Source organism: Lolium rigidum, chromosome 4 (assembly GCF_022539505.1).
Source record: "Lolium rigidum isolate FL_2022 chromosome 4, APGP_CSIRO_Lrig_0.1, whole genome shotgun sequence".
In the NCBI taxonomy this organism is placed as follows: Eukaryota; Viridiplantae; Streptophyta; class Magnoliopsida; order Poales; family Poaceae; genus Lolium; species Lolium rigidum.
This window is the reverse complement of record NC_061511.1, coordinates 260809929-260835666: the sequence shown is the minus strand read 5'-3', so window position 1 is coordinate 260835666 and position 25738 is coordinate 260809929. Positions and strand designations below refer to the sequence as shown.

General features: G+C 47.5%; 2 protein-coding genes across 3 annotated transcripts; both read right to left on the bottom strand.

Moving 5' to 3' along the window:
* Positions 1–1714: 1714 nt before the first annotated feature.
* LOC124707618 (laccase-12-like) lies at positions 1715–8768 on the bottom strand. 2 transcript variants are annotated; one of them, XM_047239286.1, is made up of 4 exons: positions 8736–8768; positions 4165–4191; positions 1948–3466; positions 1715–1845 (listed from the first exon to the last, which is right to left on the bottom strand). In XM_047239286.1, exons 1-4 carry the CDS (start codon positions 8751–8753, stop codon positions 1715–1717), a joined length of 1695 nt encoding a protein of 564 aa, XP_047095242.1. In that variant the 5' UTR covers positions 8754–8768. The 2 variants fall into 2 exon arrangements, with proteins under 2 accessions (XP_047095242.1, XP_047095241.1); XM_047239285.1 differs by lacking the exon at positions 8736–8768 and having other exon boundaries at positions 4165–4272.
* Positions 8487–14281, bottom strand: LOC124648660 (ATP-dependent zinc metalloprotease FTSH 8, mitochondrial-like). Its single transcript, XM_047188381.1, has 8 exons — positions 14219–14281; positions 13917–14130; positions 13748–13819; positions 13334–13467; positions 12068–12553; positions 10863–11630; positions 10061–10288; positions 8487–9360 (listed from the first exon to the last, which is right to left on the bottom strand). Exons 1-8 carry the CDS (start codon positions 14279–14281, stop codon positions 8875–8877), a joined length of 2451 nt encoding a protein of 816 aa, XP_047044337.1. The 3' UTR covers positions 8487–8874.
* Between the last annotated feature and the right edge of the window lie 11457 nt (positions 14282–25738).

Genomic DNA, 25738 nt, shown 5'->3' with positions numbered 1-25738 from the left:
TGAGGTTTCACTTTTCTTACTCGATTCAGGAAAAAAATCAATTGGTTGTGACCTAACAAAACCGTTTAATTTTTTTATTCAACTAACCAAGTTAACTTACATGTTAAGTTAAAAAAATGCATGAAAATGGTCAAGTTAATTTGAACAAGTAGTTTGAGTAGGCACCTTGTAAACGTGGTTGGATCTGCATGTCAAGGAGGCACATCAATATTAAGTTATCAGTCGGGTGATATTGCACGCTAACATGCTAAGTCTCGAACTATAGTCCCTCCTTCGAAATTTATAAGGCTCTCACTTGTTTTTAGGTTGTTAACAAGAGCAGACACCTCCTGAAAAGCATGCATATTACTTCTTAGTGGACGAAGCTGTATCATCCGCCCAAAATATTGAGTGAAGCAAGTAGATATAGTATAACCACCAATAGTAGAGCTAATTGTACTCCAAATATAGACAGTTGTAGAGCACTAAAAACAGATGATTTATGGCTTCATCAGTGGGAGACAACTTGCATGTATAGTTCTCAGCCCAATTCATTTTCTTCATGTTATCTTAAGTGAAAATAGTATTATTCCAGATCATCCATAGCTGCATTGGAGTTTCTTTTCCTTTAGGCTGCTTAATTAATAAAACTACGTGCCATTTTCCTTTCTTTGTTTTGCTTTATTGTTTTGCAGATTGTGTAATTGGTGGCGGTTTCTTTAATGAAAAATAGCGAGGGGGCTTGTTGTTTTATTAAAAAGTTTTCTTATTGCTTTATTAAAAAGTTGTCTTCCATTGATACAAGGTCATTAAGGATAGATAACCAACCTGAGGTTGGGTGGTTAGGAGGGTGGTTGTACCCCCAGCCCACCAGAGTTCAAACACCAGGTTTAACATATGTGTTTCTCATAAAGGCGGAATATTCATTCAGTGGGAGGCGACGTTCCCGTCGACAACGAGGCGTCAGTGGTGACTTCGTCAATTTCAAGATCCAATCCACCGGCTCAGTCTTCCGGAGGTGCTCATAGGGGTAGGGTGTGCGTGTATGAGTTTATAGGGATGGGTGTATACGAGTGTATGTGAGCATCTACGTTTGTAATGTGTTTCTCAAAAAAGGTCATTAAGGATAGACCCAGTGGCGGTACTTCACCACTGGGCCAAGCTAGTCCTTCATACTAGGTCATTAGTTGGTTGAAATTTTTGAATAACGTCCAAACCATCCTCATCTCCATGTAAGTCCCGTATGTAAATAACATTTTTTTAACTGCACATCAAAGAGTCCAATTCAGACTCACCAGTGTACAATTTTAGATGTCTGAAAAGGGGTTTGTTAACATATGCACACACTGCTTTCCTAATGAAGTATGTAATCGGACTTTTATGCGGACAATATTTCCTAGAGAAAGAAATCTAGACTTTATTTATTAAGCATATATTCTGGATACATACGAGATACCAAAACGCACACTCGAGCTTTCAGTTACAAGAAGCCCGGCAAATTAAGAAAATTCCTCATAACACTGACAAACACGGCCAATCGCCTGCGAAATCAATTAGAAGGGAAAAAACACATCACTATAGGAAAGAAATCATCCCGACCAACTCGCTGGACACGGGCGCGAGAGCAAACACGATCAAAGCGCAGTTAAAGGTTGTTGTGGATAACAATGTCAGGCGGAGGCAATGAAACAACCAATTCAATCTTCTTGGTACCAGTGGTTCTTGATTTTCACGTCTAGCATTTTGGGAGATCCGCCGGCGGCGGCGGGAGCTTCTGCTCCGGACGGTTGCCGTCCAGCACCAGCCACGCCATCTTCAGTCCCCAGCTCATGTGCACCTCCAAGTGGCAATGCATGAACCACACACCTGCAAGAATGCGAAACCAGGTCATATATGAGAATTCCGTCAATGGCGCGCATGCATATCGATGTGTGGAATCATGGCAGGGGAAGCACTGAAGCAGCAAACCTGGGTTGTCGGCGCGGAAGCGGATGGCGACCCAGCCGCCGGCGGGGACGCCGACGGTGTTGCGCTCGACGGGGTCAACGAGGTTGAACCTGGCCGGGTCGCTCGCCGGGTCGTAGTTCCCAAACCCCTGGCCAACGACGAAGAAGTTGAAGCCGTGCAGGTGCAGCGGGTGGCTCTCGGCGCCGATGATGCTCGTGTCCTGCATCACCAGCTCCACGGCGGCGCCGAACGGCAGCACCAACGCCCTGGTCCCGTTCATCACGTTCGTGTTGTTGGGCGGCGTGCCAGTGTAGTTGAACGGGTTCGCCGGGGCGAAGGGGAAGTTTGAGGCGTACACGCCGCCGGACATCCCCGTGTAGTGCGACTGCAGCAGCGCCGTGGTGGGGAGCACGAAGGAGACGTTGTTGATGGACGCCGCGAACCGGGCCGTCCCATTGGGGCCCTGGCACGTGCTCCCGTTGACGGGAACGCCGGCAGCGCATGGGTGCGTGCCGAGCCCGACGGTGAAGAAGAACTCCCGGTCCACGGTTAATGGTACCGCCGCCGGGTACGCGGCGCTCGCCAGGCTGCGCAGCTTCGCGGTGTAGTTGGACACGGCGCTCGTGTCGTTGATCTGGGGCAGCGTGGGCGTGAAGATAGGCAGGTTCTTGTTTAAGGTGGGGCTGGAGGGATCGTGCTCGTACTCGAGCACGCCGGCGACCGTGGAGTTGTCGAACGTGCCTGGGCGCGTGGTGCTATAGGGCCGGGCCAACATGTAGTACCTGGCGCCGGGATAGGTGGGCTTGGCGGTGAGGAGCACGTTGCTGGTCTGGCCGGGCGCGATGAGGAGGCTGTCGACGGCGAAGGGCTTGACGTAGAGCGCGTCCACGTCGACGACGGTGAGCGTGTGGTTGGCGACGGCAAAGAAGAGCTCGTCGTTGAGTGCGGCGTTGATGAGCCGGAGCATGTACGTCTTCCCGGGCCTCACCCTCAGCGTGAACGCGTCCTCCTTCTTCCCGGCGCAGCCGCCGTAGAGCGGGCCGGGGAGGCCGTTGATGGTGAAGGCGTCGGAGACGTTGGGCGCGCCGCCGGAGAGGAGCGCCTGGGCGATCACCGCCTCGGTGTCGTTCCGCCACCACTCGCCGAAGATGACGGGCAGCTCGTGGTCGGGCGTCGGGAACGGGTAGGGCACGCCGGCGGGCGGCAGGATGACGATGGGGCCGTGCACGGTGGCGCGGAGCCAGGAGACGTGCGCGTGCCACCACAGCGTGCCGCGCTGCCCGGCGATCTGGAACCGGTAGACGTAGCTCTGGCCGGGCTGGATGGGGCACTGCGTGATGTACGCTGGGCCGTCGTACCAGCCGCTGAGCAGCTGCCGGACGCCGTGCCAGTGGATGCTCATGTTGTAGGGGGAGTTGTTGACCACGTTGACCTCTACGTGGTCGCCCTCCCGGGCGAACAGGGTGGGGCCTGGGTACTGCCCGTTCACCGTCACGATGCTCTTCGTGCTGCACAGCTTCGTCACGCTCGTCATTTGCACCTGACATCAGTGCATCGTACATGGTAAACTCAGTTAGTTGGATGCATGCCCCGCGATTCTGCTGCAGTGTAATGTTTTATTCGTTTTCATTATGTTATAGTCTAGATCACACTGAAACACGATGGAACTCGAAGGCGCGCACGTGACCAAACGATGTGGCATGAATCTTAACATCGACATACAGAGGTACCATGCACGAAAGAAAAACATTTCTCTTCACTGCGAAAAGATTCACTGATCTAATGATAATTATCCATAGCAGTAAAACCCAATTACTCGCATGCATGGAGCTAGCTGCCCATATATACATATACTGTGTTCCCTAAAAAAATATATATATATACTATATTTGTAGAAGTATTGTTCAGTTTTGCCATGAATGAAGAAAGTGGTGTTTGTTCCGTGCACGGGACCTCCCATGTATGAAATCATTAGGATTTGTTGCATAAAAAACCTTAATAAAATTTAGTAAAATTTTGTCACGGATCTCGAAGTATAAAACAAACAAAGTGGATTCGATGGTACAAACATGTATGAGATGTCCCGTGCACGGAACATATGCAAATCTCCAGAAATAATACTACTACCCCTCCGTTTTATATTTCTTATCGGAATTGTAGTTTAAATTTAAACTAAACCACCGCAAGAATTATGGGAAGGGGGAGTACGTACTACAAGTATATGCATGACACACTTACATCGAAATGGTACTTCCTCGTGACAGCCTTGGCTCCGGGCACCGCCGTCGCGCACAGCACCAGAGCCGCCGCCATGAGGAGAGAGCACCGGAGAACAGACATTGCTACCTTGATTTCCTTGCTGATCTCCGTGTGCTTGGTGATCGCAATGGAGGCGCTCGAGTTCTGTATATATACAGGAGATCAGAGATTCATCCGTCCACAAGATGAGTGGGGCCGACGCAACCTTTACAATCCAAGGTCCCTGTTCTGTTTGGTTACTTTCAGTCGGTTTGGTGTCCGGGTAGCTAGGTTGTGTGTGTGTGTTGGATACTTGGCTGATGGATATGATGATGAGCATGCATGCACGCGGCGGTCGCCTCCACGTCGCGGTTCGCTAGCTGGAATTAGATGAAACTGTTTTTTGGCAGTAGATGGATAGACTTGTAGCTTTGGAGTGTGGCGAAATTAAAGTCAACCTGATGGGGCTGCACTGTTCCATATATATTGTGCCATTGTGTAGATCAAGACCACTCTTCATTTTCGTTCCTTAATACCCAATACACATTATTCTTCCTGAAGAGGAAATAAACTGGCCGAACATTGTGGTAAGTGGTTGCTCGAAAATAACACCCCTACATTGTGTGAGGGTTTTTTTTTTTTTTTTTTAGAACACATTGTGTGAGGGTTGGACCTACTCCAGGATGAAAACACGTGATCTGGCTATAATGGTTAGAGCATCTCCAACATATGAAGTAAATTATACATCATATGATGCATTATACATCACCTATGTTTTTGTTGTTTTCAGATTTTTACATCATCAAACTTTGTCCTTAAAACTCAAATGATGTAAAATATATCACCTTTTCTCTAAAGTTGCTCCACCAGATGATGTATTATACCTTAGCTACAACACTTCAAATATTATTTTTTAACTTTGACATATTTAAATGAAATTTAAACTTTGACAACTTAATTAAATATCCATAGCTCGACAGAGTCACACATATACTTCATACATCCATAGATCGATACAAGACACAATTCGACACTGAACACTCGACACTTCCACAGTAGACACTAGACACTCGACGCTAGTCCTAGAAACCATCATCCTCTTCTGATGATTGCCCGCCGACCTTGCGGACGAGATCATCCCACCATCCGATGTCCATCTCCGTGCTCGAATCGGCGGCGGTAATCGAGGACGATGTATCGGCCATCGACGGGGCGGTAGTAGATGGCGTCGAGGATGGCGCAGAGGCTGCTGCACCGGCGGCCGCCGCGGCTTGCTGCGCGTAGTACTCCAGCTCCGCAGAGACCTACTCCACACGTAGTATCATAGTTCTCATTAGTGTTCTCTATAAGTTTGGCCAAACTCAACATTGTTTCACTTTAGGAGAAAATTTATACGCCTTATTTTATGCAACGGAGGTATTCTTTTGAAACTTTGAAATTCCCTTTCTTAATTTTCTTTTGAAAATCCGGGCTACATGTAGCCCTTGCTCTGTTTGCCTGCCCTCGTACTGAATAATAGTTTGGTAATATTATTTTCTTTATACTTGGTTAAACTTCAAGAAAAACTTGACTTTGACCAAAACTAATACGTGCTACACCTTGGCATAGATAGAGTGAGCACTAGTAGTACATTGCAGATTAACATGGTTGTTTAAGACAAATTGATAGAGAGGTATTAACAGATTCACTATCACTTTTAGCTGGGCGTCGACCTAACCCCATCGAAAACATGTTAAAATAACAGTGGTTGCATCGTCGACCCCTTTTTTGATGTTCTCATCACACACTGCACCACACAAAACACACATACTTTTGAGAGAGGAGAGGAGGCAACCTAAAGCTTAGGCAAGCTAGCTGAGCTGAGCTCTATCCAAGCCCCAACTTACATGGCAAGCGACTGCACGCGAGCAAATCAAAAGGAGCTTGGTGAGACATGGACGTGACCAAGCTAGAGATGGACCAAGGAGGTTGGCAATGGCAATATGTGTTCATCTGTTGCTGCCTTCGCTGGTCCTGTGACTGCAGCTTCGAGCTTTTGTTGTGTGTGTTACAAACAAACATCCTCGGTTCTGAAGCTGCAACTGAGACACGGGAGCTAGTTTGGTCGATGGATCCTGCGTTTTCCTCTTCTTCAAAGGCTCCAACGCACGCGGACAGGCGTAGAAGGGGATGGCTGAACCAACCATGTTTGCTTGGCCTGCTTGAGTTGCTGCTTTGCTTGCTTTCTCGCTCTGCCTTGTCTTCCCTTGCCTTTTCATTCAGCGTGTGTACGTGCATGGAATGGATGTAGAGTAGATGCATTCTAATCAGGTTCAGATAGCATCACTCAGTAGTCTTTGCATTCGCTTCATAGGTATCTCGAACTTCTGTCTATTTCCTGTTTGGTGGCAGATCTTATCCACCAACTCTTTCTAGAGAACACATACTACCTCCGTCTAAAAATAATTGTTTTAACTTTTTTCAGATACGGGTGTATCTACAACTAAAATGTATCAATATCTATACAGAACTAGGACAATTATTCTTACACGAGGTTAGTAGAACCCTATATATGTATATGTCGAGCAAGTTAGAACTACCGGATATATCCTGCCCATGCCTGGCAATACGGTTAGGTCTCCCTGATCAAAAGGCTATGATTAGAGAATCTCATCTCCAATCATGGCATTCCCGCTAGTCCGACCGTAACATCGGATTGCGCTTATGAGGGGCATCGGCACCAACAACCGCGTATGGGGAACGTCTCTGCCTGGTCGACAATATTTGAAATTAGATGGAAATTAAAATTACATTCAAATTTTGTTATACATTGAATAAAATTTGACTACAATTTAAACTAAACTAAACCCTAAAATACCTGCTGTTAGTCGGTGGGAGAGATAGGCCAGCCTAGCCGTCCTCATGGCGCTTCATGGCCCGTGCCCTCCTCTTGGCTCTATCTATAGACGTGTGTGCCCCCCTCTCCGTCTCTAGGTGGGCGGCGAAATCGCTGGTGTGGGGGCGCTTCTTTGCGTTGCTTCGCCTCGCCCCGTTCCTCCATGCCTTCGACCACCTGTGCATCAAGGCCGTTGGTGTGGGCGGTGCTTCCCTGCACCACCGACTCGACATTGCCACGTGCGCCCAACTGCATTCCTCATGCTGGCGACTTGTTGAGCATCGCAAGGCAGTGGCCTAAGAGACACACTCAACGTTGAGGTCAATGATCCCTTGCTGCTCGGCGGCAATAAGCAGCCGAGCGGCCTCCTCCGTTGGTGCCCTCTGGTCGGAGAAGTCCATGACAGAATTGCCACCGAGCGGCCTCCTCCGTTGGCGTTCTCTGACAAGAGAAGTCCATGACGGAATCCACCAGGGCTCGGGCACGGTTCCTCTCCTAGAGCGCCTTCGTGTAGGGGGCGAGCGTCGGCGCCTGCTTCGGCCCATCAGACCACTGAGCTTCCTTCTCCTTGTTGAACTCGTCGTAGTCGAACAAATCATCGTCCGAAGGTGGTGGGCTCTCCTCCGACAACAGGGGGGGTCTGTTGCAGAGGTGGGACACGAGGGCCCAGTATCACGTAGGTGGTTGGAAGGCGGCGAGACATGTTGCGGGCGAGAGGCAGAGAATGACGAGGTGGAAGGTGGATTGGCTCCTCGCGTGGTGGCCGAGCTTTATAGCTGGAGCACAGGCAAGAAATGGTGGGAAGGAGCGATAGTGGGCATTTACGTCACCGTGTGGGGAAGACATAGCGGTGACGTGTGAGAAAGATGAAACGGCGACGAGACGTCTTGCCTACCTCCCAGTGAACCATCGACACCATTAATATGTACGATGAGCAGCCGTGTGCCTATGGCAGGGTTGGCCCGCCTATCGGTATCTGACGTGCCGTCGGCAACAACTTGTGTTCGGCACACCGAGGAGGCCCCCTATGGGTCGGGTAATCTGAAGCCGCTGGACTCTCTTTGCGGTTGCGCCGGACCCAAGCGGCCAACGGGGCCTCCACCTATTCTCTAATTCACCCGATACGAAGAAATCAAAACTGGATAATGAAATGTTTTACTTATCATACTAAGACAACCATTTTGTTTCTTATCCCGGGCTTAGTTATGAGATGACAGTACATGATAGTAATACTGATTTAAGGACATGGTTTCAGTAGGCGAGGGTGGGGGAGAAGCAAGCCAAACATGTTTGGGGGGCACGCCAGTTTCTATCCATTTGAATTTCATTATCGTAATAGGTTTTAGATGTTTCAATATAGATTAGATACAAATCAAAATGAACGTACACACTAAAACGTTTTTAGATATTAACAAGAAAAGAAAAACTAAAAGATGCCCTCTGCTTCTAGAATAAATTGATTGATCCAGCTTCGTTTCTTTCAAAGGAGGTAGCACGTCACATGTTCCAACTCTCTTGTACGCCAGTCTCGTCAGAAGACGAAATCTTTGATAAAATCATGAGGAAATACAGGATTCGTCAAAAACGTTTGGTGGGTGCCACGATACAAGCTTCAGAGCACGAACCTCGACCAGCAGCTCACTGTAATGAACAACAGGGCCACGCCAGCCGCGGAAAGCCTACTGCATTCCTTAACAGCTACTAAAGCCGGCATGGCCGATTAAACAACGAGGGCACTGATTTATACAGTTTTTCTTATGCTGCTGTAACAACAAAACAAGATTATCTATCGGATGAGCGCGTGCCATGTACAGCTGTAAGCTTTTTCAGCGAAATCACGTCGGCACAACGACGTCGGGGAGCGCAGGCGACCCATCATCATCAGGCACCTCGGCGTCCTTCGCGGGCTCTTCTGGGCTCTTGCCTTCTTCATCCAGGAACCCCTGCTTGAAGAGATCATAGTTTGTTAGCTCCGCCGCCTTGAAGGGGCGGTCTCCTAGTACCCTGGTCAGGTCGTCCTGGTGGAGGACCTCCTTCTCCAGCAGCAACTCTGCGATTTGGGCTACTTCCGCCTTCTTCTCCGTCAACAGCTCGACGGTTCTTTTGTAGGCCTTGGCAACCCATTCCCTCACCTCGGTATCGATGATGGATGCTGTCTGGTTGCTGTAAGGCTTGTTCATTTCGAAGCCATCCTCCCTCTGGGGGAAGGATAGAAGACCAACCTTCTCGCTGAAACCATATACAGCAACTTGCGCGTACGTCATTTTTGTAACTTTCTCCAGGTCGTTCTGAGCACCAGTCGAGATTCTTCCAATCAAAACCTGAAGAAAAAAGCACAAGGGCATTTCCATTAGTGTACTTTCACAGGTAATATTGTGCATAAAACACAGCCATTCTTTGAATAAATAGATAAAAAAGATAACACAGTGTGATGCATTAGCTTGATGCAGAGGACATTTATTTTTCCATACAGACATGTTTTTTGCAGTAACTAAGTAATAACCTTAGATTACACATCCATCTTTAAAAAGAAGCCCTGACACTGGTGGCAACTAACTTGACTCAATATCTCTTATGCTAGTAGAACAAATGTCCATATACTACGTAAAATGATGTATGTCAAGGAACTCATGATAACAGATAATTAAATGAACACATACAAATATCAATTTGCATCTCTTGATTGGATTCATTTTTGCTGCATTTTCTGTTAAGTATTCTGATTTACCTAGGCTAACAAAGCTTGCTGCCATAGTGTAGCAATGTTGTTCATATATTCACCAATCCACTAACCTAACAAACCAAAAGTACTGTCTTGTAACGTTTCAGATGCAGCAACTAAGACCGATTTTTCGTCTTTTCAAAGGCAAAATGAGACCAAGGATTCTAGTCAGAAGCCACATATTCATTAAACTTAATCAGTGGAGCTAAATTGTATAAGTTTTGGATATGTCAACGAATCTTAGCCCATTTAATAAAAAGCTCCACCACTAATAATAGTAAAAGGTGTAAAAGGTGTACCTCCTCCGCAGCTCGGCCACCTAGTGTCATGCATGTCATATCGAAAAGCTGCTCCTTTGTCATTAGAAGATTTTCATTTGGGACATATTGTGCAAAGCCTAAAGCAGCTGTACCACGAGGAACAATTGTAACTTTCAGAAGAGGCTCTGCATGTTCCAAAAACCATCCAGCAACAGCATGCCCAGCTTCATGGTAAGCAACAGTACGGCGCTCCAGTTTGCTAATTACCTGCAATTGAGTGGCATACAGATACCATAATCAACATCTAAGGAAGGTGACCCAACTTTGTCGCAAAATGGAGTATAAGGCATACTACATGCATGTAGAATTGCAGGTCTGCTTATTTCTCTCTTAACCTTGTTTATCTAGTTCTCCCTCCAAAACAGTTACTTATGACAACCTACAGACAATGAAGTCTCGTATTTCCAGAGCACTTACTCGAGGTCCGATGGAAATCGAGCTAAAATTGTCTTTCCATGTTTTGTTTCTCAGCCCACCAAGAGCATAATTTTCATTGTACCCAGTCAACATAAACTATAATAAAGAGCATCATATCTGCTCACTTGGAACAATTATAAAACTCACAGAGTAATGCATGAATTCTCCCTCACAAGAAAATGTTTAAATCAGTCGTTTTAGAACTTTCTGAGATTGCATGTCACTTTGTAAAGATTACTACTATTGCTAGTAAATTGGCATAATTGTATCTCTACCCTGTGAGTTTGCTTTCATTGGTTGCAATGGAACATGGGCTGCTGCCCCTATGGGCGGAAAATATTAAATTGTTGTATGGCCACATTACCTTGTTTTTCTTCTCCAAACCACCAATAATCCTGTCGATTGCAGATTCAAAATGCTGCATTGTAATCTGGGTTTCATCGGTTCTTGCAGCAATCAAAGCGGCTTCATTACATACATTAGCAATGTCAGCTCCAGCAAACCCAGGTGTCAAAGCAGCTAGCCTCTGCGAGTAAAATGTTGGTTCCTGGTCCAATTTAAGCTTTGTAAGATATATGCGGAATATCTGGTCACGGCCCTTTATATCTGGTTTGTCAATTGTTATCTGACGATCAAACCTTCCAGGCCTTAGCAGTGCCTTGTCAAGGATGTCAGGCCTATTTGTACCAGCGAGAACAACAACACCAGCGGTGGTACCAAATCCATCCATCTCTACAAGCAGCTGGTTCAAAGTACTTTCACGCTCATCATTTGAACCAGAAAAACCTCCACGGCCTCTCGCGCGACCAATTGCATCGATCTCATCAATAAATACGATACTGGGTGCACACTGACGAGCTTCTTGGAATAAGTTTCTCACCCTGGATGGTCCAACACCTACAAACATTTCCATGAAGTCGGAACCGGAAATTGACATGAAGGGCACACCAGACTCTCCTGCTGTAGCTTTAGCAAGTAGTGTCTTTCCAGTTCCAGGAGGACCTACAAGCAGTGCACCTTTGGGTATCTTAGCTCCCAACTCTTCATACTTCTTGGGATTTTTCAGAAAATGCACAAACTCCATTATTTCTTGTTTAGCTTCATCGCAGCCAGCTACATCCTTGAAATACACCTGGAGCAACAGAAAAGCAGTTGTCAGCAAGATACAGCCAATAACATACTACCTCCATTTCAAGGAATAAGGCGTCCTCGTTTTACGAGCTTTTTGTTTGACCAAGAATTACTTCAAATAGATAAGGATTATTTGTATGAAATTAATATCATTAAAAAGTACTTTTCAATACGAATCCAACGATACTAATTACATATAATATAATCAAGATTTTGTTGTTCAATTTTTATGGTCAAAGTTCATCTTGGAATGCGCGTGCGCCTTATTCCTTGAAACGGAGGTAGTATAAGCCAAGCTAATGCTCCTGCAAATCTAAACAATGGCAACTATTGGAGCTCCAGAATTAGGTTCAGTGGACGTAAATATTTTGGTTGCCTCTTGTGGAATTTAGAAAGGAACATTGAAGAAATGGCGGCACGGAACAAGAAGGAACTAACCTTATTTTTTGTATTTTTGTCCATCTTTGTCACTGTTGCTTTTCCAATGTTAAAAATACCACGGCTACCCTTCCCCCCAGGACCACCTCCAATATTAAATCCACTCTGCATCCTTTTCCCCATAAAATATAGCAGTCCAACAAGGAATGCTGTTGGGGCAAATCTCATGATTTCTTGGAACCAGTTTACTTCAGCAACATAAGTTACTGGAACATAATCATGTGAATCTATACCCAGAGTTTCCTGGGCTTCCTCTAACTTCTCTTCAAACGAATCAACACTTCCAATATTGAAGAAATACTTGTATTTGCCAGGAACTTGTCTGCCTGGAGCATCACTGGTCGCAATATCGGTAGTTTTTTGGCCTTCAACATTCGCCTGTGGTGTGCTCCTGACGTAGACCTTTGCCACTGTTTTGTTTGTAACAACAATGCGCTCAACTAAGCCAGGTTCTAGTAATTTGTTCTTGAATTCTTGGAAGCTTATCTGCAGAAGTGACAAGCGATGTTTTTCATAAACATTGAACTAAAGAAAATGCACCAGCCATACATTCAAAGCAAAAAAACATATTTAAACCAGACAACAATACCAAGTTACAATTAATAAAAACTAACACTAGTTCTGAAGATTGCATTAACGTTCAAAGGTAAGAATAAAAAACTACAGGTACACGCCACAGGGTAGAAAATTCAACACACCAGGTATTGCGTAAATATGTATGCAAGGGAGAAATAATTAGAGTAATAACTTCTCACTGGACTATATTGATCAAATATCAACTACTCTGCAAAATAGCATATCATCTCTACATCTTTTTGTACACGTTATAAGATTAGGTACTCCATTTGTATCAGCGCCTGATATCTGCTATCTGGTGTAGGCATAACATTAGTTAAATCATCTAAAGAGAAAGCACAGGTATTTTCTCTGCCATTAGCCAAACCCATGAGAAGACCACATGACGATAAACACGATCTCAATGTCTGCTCTGCTACTTTTCATGCTTAACTAATCTTCGATTTTAGATTGTAAGTGACAGGGCAAGTACATCATGCAGAGGTCCTTATGGAAGCAATAAGGTTGTTTTATCTTTCTGGAGTTCTCACGGCAGAGCAATGATTTAAGGATTCAACAAATCAAGCAAAGATATTTGACAAGAGAACAAAAACTTGGCAGAATTCTTGGCACCAGAGTAAACATACTAGTAGTAGCATTTAAAAACACTCCCAACGACGGTCAATTTGCCAGGAAGGGAATGAAAATTACCTCCTTCTGGTCTGATGAGCCAGGAGACAAGGATGAGAGCATGAGGCCTAGAAGCAGTAGAGGTCCAAGGACATTCTGTATTTGCTTCCAAGTACCGTCCTGGAAGCTCCACTGATCGTCCGTATTGGATTCCTCTGCACACACAGAATTGCAATTTCATCACTCTTTCGGTGGGTAGCGCTTGAACTGGCAAGTTAAACTGCAATCTCACACGGTTGTGACCAATCCACTGCCCAGTCGAGTTGTACAAACTATTGATTCATAGCGCGACGGAATTGTGGTATAGTTGTTCGTCTTATTGTTCACACATGGTCACTAAGCCCCATGGATATACTAGCTAGTGTGTGAAAGTGATACTCTACTGAGATCGCGACGCAATCACCGAACAAAGCATGGAAAAGATGGGCGACTTACGCTTGGAATCCTTGTTGCTCCCTTCCCCTTTGGGCGCCTCCTTCTTCCCCTTGGGGTAATAGTTCTCGTAATCTGAAAATCACAAAATAAAAAAGAACAAATCTTTCGGCGTGAGGGGGAGCCTAGCTGAAGTGACAGAGAAATCAAGGCGTGGTGATGGCGCGCTTACTCTTCTTGGAGCCGCTGGAGAAGAGCCTGCGGAACTGCGGGCTGGCGAGGAGGTACCTCCAGTCCGAGGTCCTCGAGGCGGAGCCGGCGGCGGCGGGGCTCCCCAGCGAGGCCGTCAGGTACCCGCGGACGAAGCCCAGCGTCCCGGCATCCCCGCCGTGGGCCGGCGGGAGCGGCGGCGCGGGCGGCGCCCGGAGCCCGCCGAGGGAGAAACCCTAAAGAACGGCACAGAGGAAAAAAAAAGTCAGACCTTGGGAGTCGGTGGGCCGATACAAGCGGGGGATACGGGGAGAGGGGGCTTGCCTGGCGGTGGCGGGAGGAGCGGGCGGAGCGGCCGACGGCGCGGGCGAGGGTGGAGAGGCTCATGGCTGTGGCGGCGGCGCCGTGCGCATGGGACGGAGGGGCAGGCGGGATCCGGGCGGGAGACTGTGCGTGCGGCCGGGACGAGGGGCACGAGATGCGTGATGTGTCCTCCTTTTCTTGTTCTGGTTCCGGTGGCTGGCGTGCGTAGGAGGTCGGTGAGGAGGAGGAGGCGCCGCGGCGGCGAGGAGGGTGAAAGGCGTAGCCTTTTTTACCGAGAGGGGAGGAAGAGAGAAACGAGATGCGGCTGGCTGCGGTTTCGACGCGCTCACGGGATCGCCGGTGGTTAGTGAGGGCTTTTTCTTCGGATAAGATCGAGTTTACCAGCCCGGCCCGAGCTGTTTCCTCCCATCGTGGGTGACGTGGAATAGAGGGGTCCGGCTCGAGATGAACCAAGATGGAATATAGTCGGAAATTCATCGTTAATATTTGTCAAAAAAAACCATCAATCTATTAACAAGCATCAACACAAAGATCTCTAAAAGTTAAAAAGAATTATCAATGGATTTTTGGACCACCTAGCGAAGACTACATTGGAGCGAGTCGAAGGCGCGCTGCCGTCCTCAACGGAGGGAATTGGCAAAATTTACCCTAGTAGAGCTTCTTCTACTAGACAGACGGTAAGTCATAGTGCTAACGTTCCAGAAGACGAACGCAATAGACATCCGGTAAGTCATCAACAAGGATGAAAATCATATATCCAAAGAGACATGCATGCAACCACACCAACTAGCGCGAACACCGACCGGGTCTCAGTAGATCCGTCAGGAAGACAACTCCACACGCCCTCCACCGGCGGTAGGCGCACCGCCGTAACGGGGATATGGCAGGAAAGACTTTGTTCTAACTTCAGGACGTAGCCACCGCATCACCATCGCGAAGAGACACTTCAAATACCTTAAAAGAATATCTGAAACCTCCCGTCGGTGAGAGGTCGTAGTCCGCCGCACCTCCAAGACTCCAAGGCTATCGAAGACGAGGTGGACTAGCGGCGGAGCCAACGAGAGGGACGAAACCCTAGATTGGTTTCTCTGGGTACTGATTCTGCTAGCGGAAATAACATTATAAAATTTCAACAAAAAAAATCGAACAAATACTTTGTGCGCACATCAAGTTTCGCCAAAAAATAATATTGTTTATGTCATGTATAAAAAATGTCACGTAAAAGCTTTTCTATCATCGAACTTCGTCTTTTCTATGCACGACATAAATAATACAGATTTTTGTGAAACACATTTGCGAACATATAGAACGTCGAGATATATGCGCGAATTTTTTTGTCTATATTATTAAACATTTTAGAATTCCTTTAAAGGCCATTTTCAGAATTTAGGAGCTCCTAGGTGCCAAAACGTTTCGTCCTAATATTCTTACTTCGTTTCATATTAGTTGTTGCTGATTTAACGGAGAAAGCAGTTCGTTTTATAGCTCTGTTTTGTGAATTGTGATTCCGTTCGATAGTCGGTGATTAATTTCTCTTCGCCCTTGCAAAAAGGGAACCGGGTGAGAACTGAGAGGTGGAAACAGAATATCAGCTCAGCTTGGTGCCCCAGTGACCAGCTTCTTCTAAAACTTCTCCGTTTCCTGCTATGGAGTACGAGAGGCGGTGTGAGCAAGAGCGTGTCAGGTCATGGTCCAAGAAGGCCAATTCACTCGCGAAAACGAAATGCCGGCATCCGAATAAAGATGTTGTTATTAATCAGTGTTCTCCTATGCTGACACGAGATATCCGTCTTGTTTCCCAAGAAAGGATGATGCTTGATCAACTTCCACATTGTTTTCCTTCGTATAGCAATACAAGTCAAACAATGATCGATCTCGGTTGCCAGAGCGATGCGGCGAAGGTAGCAAAGCAGTGACGTCCGGGTCAGACGCTAACTGAAACTGGAGCCGCACACCACACATGACACAACATCTGATGACTGATGCGAAGCGAGCAGCTCCACCATGCCTTCCCGCTTTGCCTCCTTCAGACAGTCCTTTTTTTATGTACGTAGTGCCTTTCAGCTCTAAAACTCAGCCAGGACTCGGGAAAATCTTTCTTAGAATCTCAATATGGAGCATTTAATAATTTCTTCCTCCCCGTTGCTTTCAATGTTGCGCGAGTTTTAGCAAAAATCTGAGTCACCGACGAACAGGCAGGTGCCAAACGCCAAGATTTCCGGAAACAGCCAAGTTGTCGTTTCGTACACGAACAAACAGGAGCAGGCACTACACAAGAGTTCAATGTTGTAGAACGATAGAGAGGGAGAGAGATTGGCGGAATATGTTGGATATATTATTGAGCCTCATGTGCGAGTATATATAGGCGTACAGAGATCATTTTGGAGTGCAAGACAAGACACGAGATCTATCTCTGTCCTAGACTACCTAAACCGTACGTATACTCTAACACTCCCCCACAGTCGTAGCGGGAGCGTCGTAAACAACATGAACGACGTGGACGGTCAGACTGAAGATAAACTGAAGTGGACTCCAGAAGGCTGACACTCCCCCGCAGTCGTAGCGGGAGCGTCGTGCATGGCGTCGCGTCGCGGATGCTTGGACTGTAGAAGAAGCCGATGTGCTCATGCGAGGTGATAGCCCTTTGTGCCGATGCCGAGGTAGCCGAGAGCGTGTGGGTGTTGCAACTTTGGTCGGGGTAGCCGCACGAGGGGGGGTGCCGTGGTCGATGTTGTGGTCGGGTGCCGGTTTTGAGGTAGCCGCACATGAAGCCGCAAGCGCATAGTGCGCAAGGAGAGTGACGGAGACACGTCGAGGCAGTCGTGGAGGTTGTCGATGCCGAAGTCGATGCAATCCGAGCCGTCGAGGACGAGGTGATGCCCTAGTTTTGCCAGAACTAGGCGCACGTCGGGGACGAAGGCATACTCCGGTTTTGCCAGAACCGAGTGCGCAAAGACGAAGTCGGCGACGCGGTCGAGGCAGTCGTATAAGAGTCGATGCCGATGAAGACGTTGTCGAAGCCGATGAAGACGAGGCGCTGGCCCGAGCTTGCCAGGCTCGGGGACGCGCGTCGGGGACGAAGGCACGCGTCGGTGTTGCCAATACCGGGGGTGCGAGGGAAGGGACCATCATGGACCATGCGCCAGTGTCAGGAGCAGAGGAGGCCTCCAGAGCGGTGGTGAGACGCAGAGCGGCGAAGCGGGAGAGGTGCCGATGCAGTCCGCGGTTGTCGATGACGCTGGCGACGAGGTCGTGGTGGACGGAGACGTAGAAGGCGGCGGTCGCAGCAGCGGCCTGGAGTGGTCATGCTTGACGCCTAGATGGGCGTGGAGGTGGCCATGCAGGTTACCTGTGGAGGCGCGGCAGCGGTACTCGAAGCAGGCGAGGAAGAACCCGGCGGCGTGACGAAGACCATGCGCGGACGGAGGCGACCCGCGCCGAAGGGGTGGCGCTGTGGTGGCCTCGGACGTTGGTGCGCGGGGGACGGCGAAGGTGACTGTGTGCGGCGACGCCACGGCCCGAGGGGGCGGCGTAGCTGTAGAGCGCGAGTCGGTGCAGCGGCGGGACGCCACTAGCGACGTACACGCCTCGGAAGGCGCGTAGTTGGCTAGCGGCGTGGACCAAAAGGCGGCGGCGCTACGGCCCGAAGGGGCGACGCAGCGGCAACCCGATGCTCGATCGGTGGTAGGCGCGTGCTCGGGGACGTGATTGGCGTAGACGTGCGCGCGATCGGTTGATCAGACCGACGGCAGCTGTGTACGCGCCATGGCAAGGACGACGCGCAGATCAGAGTCGATGCGGCGTTGTCGTTGATGTCCCGGGCGATGACGACCAGCGATGGAGACTGCGCGGGCGAGACAGCCTGCTGCGTCGCACATAGGCGTCCCGTGTGTGACGCGTGCGGCCGCGCGGTTGATGAAGATGGCCGGTGCAGTCGACGCCGAGGTTGGAGTAGAGGCGCGTGGTGACGACGGCGGTGGGCGACTCAATCCGATCTATGATCGGCAAAACCAAAAAAGAAAACGCCGGTCGAGCGACCGGCGGAGCAAAAAGAAAACCAATCTACGGATTGGAAAAAAAAAGACTTGAGGGCAGCGGATCAACGGATCGGCGGACGAACCCTCATACGGGTTGCGCGGCCCCCGGAGTAGATCATGGAGATCGACCTCCCCGGGGGCGGCGCAGCACGAAAGCTTGGGCGGCGGCTAGGTTAGGATCGGCGCCGCTCTGATACCATGTAGAATGATAGAGAGGGAGAGAGATTGGCGGAGTATGTTGGATGTATTATTGAGCCTAATGGACGAGTATATATAGGCGTACAAGGATCATCTTGGAGTGCAAGACAAGACACGAGATCTATCTATATCCTAGACTAGCTAAACCGTACGTATACTCTAACAAAAAAAATTCGATAAAGGAAATATATTAATAGTATACTCTAACAAATGCAAGAGATCATTCAATTCCAGCGCAAAAATGGCAAAATGGTGAAAAGCACAACGTAATTGGCGTGAGACTTTGTTGCAGACTAACTCAACGAAGACTGAGCATAATTTGCTAACTAAAGGCTTCACTCCTGCGCAAAATTTGCGAGTTTGCAAGAGTGAGTCTTTTTCTTTGAAAATCATGAGCCACCGTCCTTTTAAATTTGCATTTTGGGATGGTATAACTCTATGATTTCAAGTTAGTATTTCCATATAAAAATACTGAGCATAATTTGCATGTGATCTTTTGAAACAAGGCGATAGATTTCTCGTTTTCGTTAATTAAGGAGGAGTTAAAAAGCAAGTGCCTAGGACATGTCATACCTGTGATTGCTCTATCCTCCTTGATCATGCTTGTGTCATGGGAAATACTATGAAAAGACCAGGATCAAAAACACTATGAAAAGAGTGCAATGCAAGAGATCATTCCATCCCTCTCATCCGATGGCCGAGAACACAGCAATGAGGGACTATATGACACTTCAAACCATACGTATCGATCACTGACTTACTCCCATTTTCACAATAACCTATTTTTTGTCATTTATTTATTAGAATCATATGTGTCTTTTTTTTTGCAATCAATAACATATATATTTGTAGTAGCAAACAGTACATGGTACATATACATGAACTATATCCAGCGATTACAAGCAGAGTCATTGCTTCATCAACAACTGGAGCTTCATCTTCAGTGGCTTGATAGCCTCCAAGTTGTTGCCACTAAATCTGGCCTTGATGATGTCCCCCGTTAAATTGACCCTCCAAGTAAGGCAGGAAGTCGGGGGCCCGCCTTGCAGTAGAAAAAGGTCTTCAATCCTCCACCTTCTTGGGGAGGTGCGGCGTAGGATACTCGGCGTTGGGTCGCCGTTGGAAGGAGATGGTGCCACACTGGAGGAATTTCCCATTTGTCTTCTACCCTTATTCCTTGCAGCAGAAGAAGTAACGAGAGACAGAGGGGGGCGATATATGGCAAGGCAACTCTCGTGGGCAGTGGTGAACATGGCAACATGGAAGATTGAGTTGAGTTCATGTCGTGAGGCCGCAGATGGAAGTAGCTCAGAAATTCCCGAAGAAATTTGGTTTCTAGGAGGCGTGAATCCACGGTCCATCCAAACCATGAAGAAGATGTATTCACCCGGATGGGAATTAGGGAGCATTGCAGGCACGCGCAACCCGCCGACGGACTCCTCCGCCAAAACACCATACACAACGAAGTCTTCGAGGAAGAGCCTGCCGACAGTGGAGCACGAGAAGTTGGAGCTCGTAACCCACTCCTTCTTGGCCTTGCCGGCCACGGCTTTCGGAGCCAATGGTGATGGTTGTAGGCAGAGATGGATAGAGGAAGAAAAGAATTGGACTTTTTTTTTGAGGTGAAAAAGAAGTGAACTTTGGCGAAGCTTACCAATGGCGATTGTGGCATAAGCGAGGAACAAGAAGAGACTGCGGGTGAAATGACTAGGGCTAAAACTCTCTAGTCATTTCCTCGTCTAATATAATGAAGAGGAAAATCACAGGATTCACTACCTCAACTAATCTATCGAGGCGTATTCGCATGGTGCTGCTTACGAGAAGCCTGCGGTGGAACCGATCTGATGCGAGAAAACACAAATCCCTAACGCAGTTATTTCTGACGGCTTTTATTTGTCGCATCAACGCAAGCAACGAAAATGTGTGTGCCTCAGCGTTTAAAACCGCCAGAGCCCGCCAACGGTGTTGTAGTGCGTGTGCATGTTGTCAACTTGTTATGAACTCAACTTGCAAGACACATTTATCCACGGTTCAATTTATACTCTATAAGTTTTCATGATATGTAACTAATTATACACTAGAACCTACTCTATAAGTTTTCATGATATGTAACTAATTATACACTAGAACCACCGCAAAGATACTTGTTTAACGTTAGGATTTCTATTATAATATTGTAGGTTATTATAATATATACTAAACAAACATACATACACAAAAATACAAATGTATTCACTACATAGTTTATGCAACTCTGAAAAATAATTTAATGAAAACGTCCATTGCAACCTAGAATTTAAAACTAGCATGAGCAAAGTTTGAAGCTATATACATAACAATTATTATAACAAATAAAACACTACAGTTAAGTAGTGTGAAACATCCTTATGTTGTCAACTGTGCGATCTAATAAAGATGTACTCATTAAGAATATGATATGATATATGTTTAAGAAAAGTATAAAAGTTTAATACAAAATATATTTATTTTTATTTGCCTTGAGTCAAAATTTATTTTGGAACCGGCTTTTACCGTAGTGTGGACTGGCTCCAGGTCTGACCGTCTATTTGAGGATGTGAGGCGGAGAAAAATACGAGCTTCACGTTGAGATTGTCCATGACTGTCTTCCATAGGTAGCTCATGCGGTTCCCTTCTTGATATGTCGTATGGATGATTTATCTAAAAAAGATTTGCGGGATGTAAATCATCCGTTCTACGTGAGATAAAATGCCCCATTATCGAGAATTTATCGGCAGAAATGGATATTAAGTCTGTGTCTGTGTTTAGTGGAAGGCAAACCTAAGACAAAGTCAGTGCCAATGCCTGACTAAGCTGGTCGTGGAATTGGTAAAGAAGTGTAAAGTCGTTCAAGATTAAATTTGGACTTAGCTTGTATGCATGTAATGCACAAATGGACAAAGCGGTCGTGAGAGCATGCACACACTGACTTCTCACACATCCAAAATGATCCACCAATCTAACTTCATGAGATTCTCGTGAAATAAAAGTCGAAAGACACTAAAAGTGTTGTCATTAGCAACAAATTCCATGTCAGCTCAAGGTCCAACTGTTGTTTCTCCTAAAAGAAAACGAAACCTGGAAATTCTTCTAGACAACAAGATACCAACATGTGAAGAAGACATCCATTAATTAATGAGTGTCCGATGCTCTTGCGACTCCAAAGGATTCATCTTGTTTCGCAAGAAAGGACTGCTGCTTATTCATCTCCAACTTGGTTCTACTCGCAAAACAAAGACAGATCTTTGTTGGTTGGTTGGCATGAGTTGAACGGGTGCGTCAGGAAGCAAGATAGCGAAGCAGTGTCGTCACCAGGAACTGCAGCCATACATGGGCACCATCCATCCATGCCTCCTTAATTGGGACGAACATAGTTGACGTGCCTGATTTTCTGTCCGTACGTACCTTTGGACCATCTTTGCCGTTTTCGAACACTTGTGAGTTGTGATGGACGGGGACCATGTAAACCTTCTTCCTCTCCCACCTGTTGTTTTCAGTGTGAATAGATTCAGCAGAATCTCGGTCACGCGACGAAAGGTTGGCCCTCTTTGTTCTTGTTTTCGTACACGACAGAGATCAAGGCACGTCACTACAACGCAAAGGTTTTTGTATAAACAGGGTTTGCAGTTTTGCACAAAAGCATCTCTACCATACACCCATTCGGGCCAAAACTGAAAAATAACTGTAAATTTACTGTACCAGATCGAAAACGAGTTCCACGTAGATATGACAAAAAAGTCCAGCCCTGATTTTTTTTTTTGTAGCAACCCCTGTCGCGGCTCCATATGTTGGATATACTTAGACCCGCAGATACGGTTTGGTGTTTTCCCATCGCGTCGAAAATCACCCGCCGGAAATCACCCCCACCTAAACTTTTAGCTCGGCTCTACGCGGAACCCTCACGGTGCCACCACCGCCTCCAGCCCTAGATATCGCACTCTCCTGTCTCGCCGCTCCACCGAGAAGCGCACCCACTACCAGCACCTTCGTTCCCCGTCGCTAGAGCCGAGGCGCACTTGCTATTTCATCTTCTAGCGCAGCCGACCGCCGCCGCCACAGATTCCGGTGGAAGTGGCAGCGGAGCCTGCACTCGGGTCGTAATGTCTCTTTTCTAGGCCTCTCTGATCCCTTCGTCTATGGCCCTCGTTCGTGCCCTCGGCCTGTGCGGCTCCTTCCGCCCTCACTACGCTCGGCTCTCTGCTCTCGTTCGTCTGCCTTGCCGCCACTCGAAGGTATGATTCCGCCCGTACTTTCGATTTTATTTCATTTAGCTACGATTTGTTGATATATCGGGCCGATTCGTGGAAATAGATGATTTTGTGGAGCGAATCGTGGAGTTCGGTGAGGAGCCGTGTGTCCTCTTTGCGAAGAAAATGATCTGTTTCTTCGGAGAAAGTATCTCCGAGCTCCGAATGAGGAGGACACCAAGCTGATGATGGCTATGAATAAGGCAAGTGGCTGGCCAAAGATGCTTGGAAGCATCGATTGTATGCACTGGACGTGGAAGAACTGCCCGACACCTATAACCATTGTGCTTGAAGCAGTGGCCTCGTGATATGTTGATTTAGCATGCATGCTTTCTTTGGCTTTCCTGGATCTTTAAACGATATCAATGCTCTGCAAAGATCACCTCTTTTTGATAAGCTTGTCAACAGCGAGGCACCGGCTTGCAACTTTGCCGTTAATGGCCATCAATATACAATGGGGTATTATCTAACACACGGGATCTATCCAAAATGGTTCACATTTGTGAAAACCATCGCCAAGCCCGCAACCAAAATGGAAGATCACTTTGCAAAAATGCAAGAAGCATCTCGGAAGGACATAGAGAGAGCCTTCGGTGTTTTGCAAGCTAGGTTTACAATTGTTCGAGGGCCGGCTAAATTTTGGGATAAGAAGATCCTTCATGATATCATCACTGTCTGCGTGATCATGCACAATAATATCATCGAGGATGAGAGGGATATGGATATCACTTTTGAATTTGACAATGTCGATAGTCGTGTCAAACCTACCAGAAATCCTAATCGGATCAAAGCATTCCTTGAGACATACAAGGAAATTGAGGACAACAAGAAGCATATGCAGCCGCGAGATAATTTTGTGAAGCATCCTGGGAAGTGTTTGGCCGCAAATTTAGTTTTCCTTATTCCGTTCTTAATTTATGTGAACATGTTGTTTTCTCCTATTTGAACCATTCATTTGTTTGTTTAATTATTTGATTTGAAAAATTATTGTAATTTGGATGATGTTTGTATTGTGTGATGTTGGAACAATAATCTTATATAACTAAGAAGTTCATCCCCACTAACATATTTCTCTAAGCATCCTCCCGTCCACATCATCTCACATGCAACCTCAGATATATCTAACCCAAAGCCAGCCGATGGGAGAAGAGATGGTTTACAATAACTGATATTTAAGCCTTCCATGTATTCTTAAGCCGCACCATCAACAGTGTGTATTATTTTCTCCTCCACTCTTCTGCACTCGGGTGTGCCCTCTCCTCTTCTTCTTCCACAAACACATCATTAATTTTCATGTGTCCTTCCAGAGATGCCTCCTTTCGTCTCCCGGGCTATCATGTCTATATGAATCGAGTTCTACACAAGCTGACTCCTCGCAGATGAAAACTGCCAAGGCAGTGGCGTTCTTCTTCAATCTTTTATTGGTTCTGCTGCTCCTCCAGCTGATCTCCTATCCCTCCACCGGATTCCACCGTCATGCCACCGCACTACAGCCCTGTGATGTCCTACTAAGCTTTAGCCACGTCCAGACGTCCTCCCAGCAGAAGCCTCGATCAGTCGATGGTTGCGCTAGAACAACATGGCTGCAACTTTACCAGCCCACAGGACCTGGAATTTCAATCACATCAGGAGGTTTCCTTGAAGATCACCATCCCTTGCGGGCACTACTATCGTATTGGAACTGCAGATATCGAAACCATCTGAGTACTTATTGTGATTTCCTAAATACTTTTAAATTTAAATAATTACAACTGCAGAAATCAAAGTCATCTTCGTGTAGTACCTTCCCATGTGACATCTAGATTTCTCCTCTTTTGTCCATCGTTTCCGTGCATTTTCTTTTGATTCCTTTGGCGCTACTCGCTGCATCTTTCAAGTCCAAGGCCTCCCTTTTGTTTGTGATTGATTCCTGCCAGTTCTTTTGCTACACTAAATTTGTTACAGCTTTCCACCAATTTTGATTTTGAGCAATTACTTTGAAAAACTCTTGCAGGAACAAAGAAAGATCTGTTTACACTACTGGGGTTAATGTTAGAATAGACAAACTGTATACGTACCGTATACGTATAGGACTCTTGTAATTGTACCCATATATAATGAGAAGAACCATACCCGACGAGGCACGTCGGGACGCACACATCTTACGTTCCTTACGATTCTTTCATGGTATCAGACGCCGCGACCTGACCTAGGGTTCTCGCGCCGCTGTCTTCCGCTTCCGCAGCTCGTCGCTGCCATGATGGCGTCCGGATCGTCCGCCGACTCCACGGCTTCGACGTCCGCTTCTTCCGCGGGGCTCTCCGTCCCGCCCGCGGCCTCGGTCGCCGGATCGCTCGCGGCATCCACTCTGAGCGCCGGCCCTGGCGCGGTTCCGCCGGGTGCGCTCCAGCCGGGCGCGGTTCCGCCAGGTGCGCTCCCAATCGCGGCCCCCGTGGCCTCATCTGCTGGCGCGATCCCGCCGATCCCGTCCGTGCAGATCCTGCCGCTCCCGTCCGGCACGGACGTGACTCCGTCAGCTTCCACCACGATGGCTGCAATTCTATCAGATGCATCGATCGCGGTATTCAGATTCCCTGGCCGCGTCCATGCAGCATATGGAAGGGTTTGGTACATACCCTGGGTACAACAACTACCCACAGATGGCCGGGCTTGGCACGTACCCTCTAGCGCTCGGGTTTCCACGGCCGCCGCTGCTGCCTCACGCCGGCACGCCGTCGCTGCCGTATACTGGCACCATGCCCTACAGCACGCCGCCCGGTTTTCGGCCTCAGCCGCAGCAGCCGCCATCTTACGGCGCCGGACCGTTCAACAACCATGCGTTTCCCAACATTGTCACCATCGCGTCGGCTATCACCATCAAGCTCACTAGCGATAACTACATGTTTTGGCATGCTCAGGTTGGTCCGCTGCTCCGCAGCCATATGTTGATGGGCTATGTTGATGGATCCTTCGTCTGCCTCGACCCTCATGTCGTCGTCAGCCACGCCGGCGGTCTACACCAACAGCCGAACCCGGCGCAC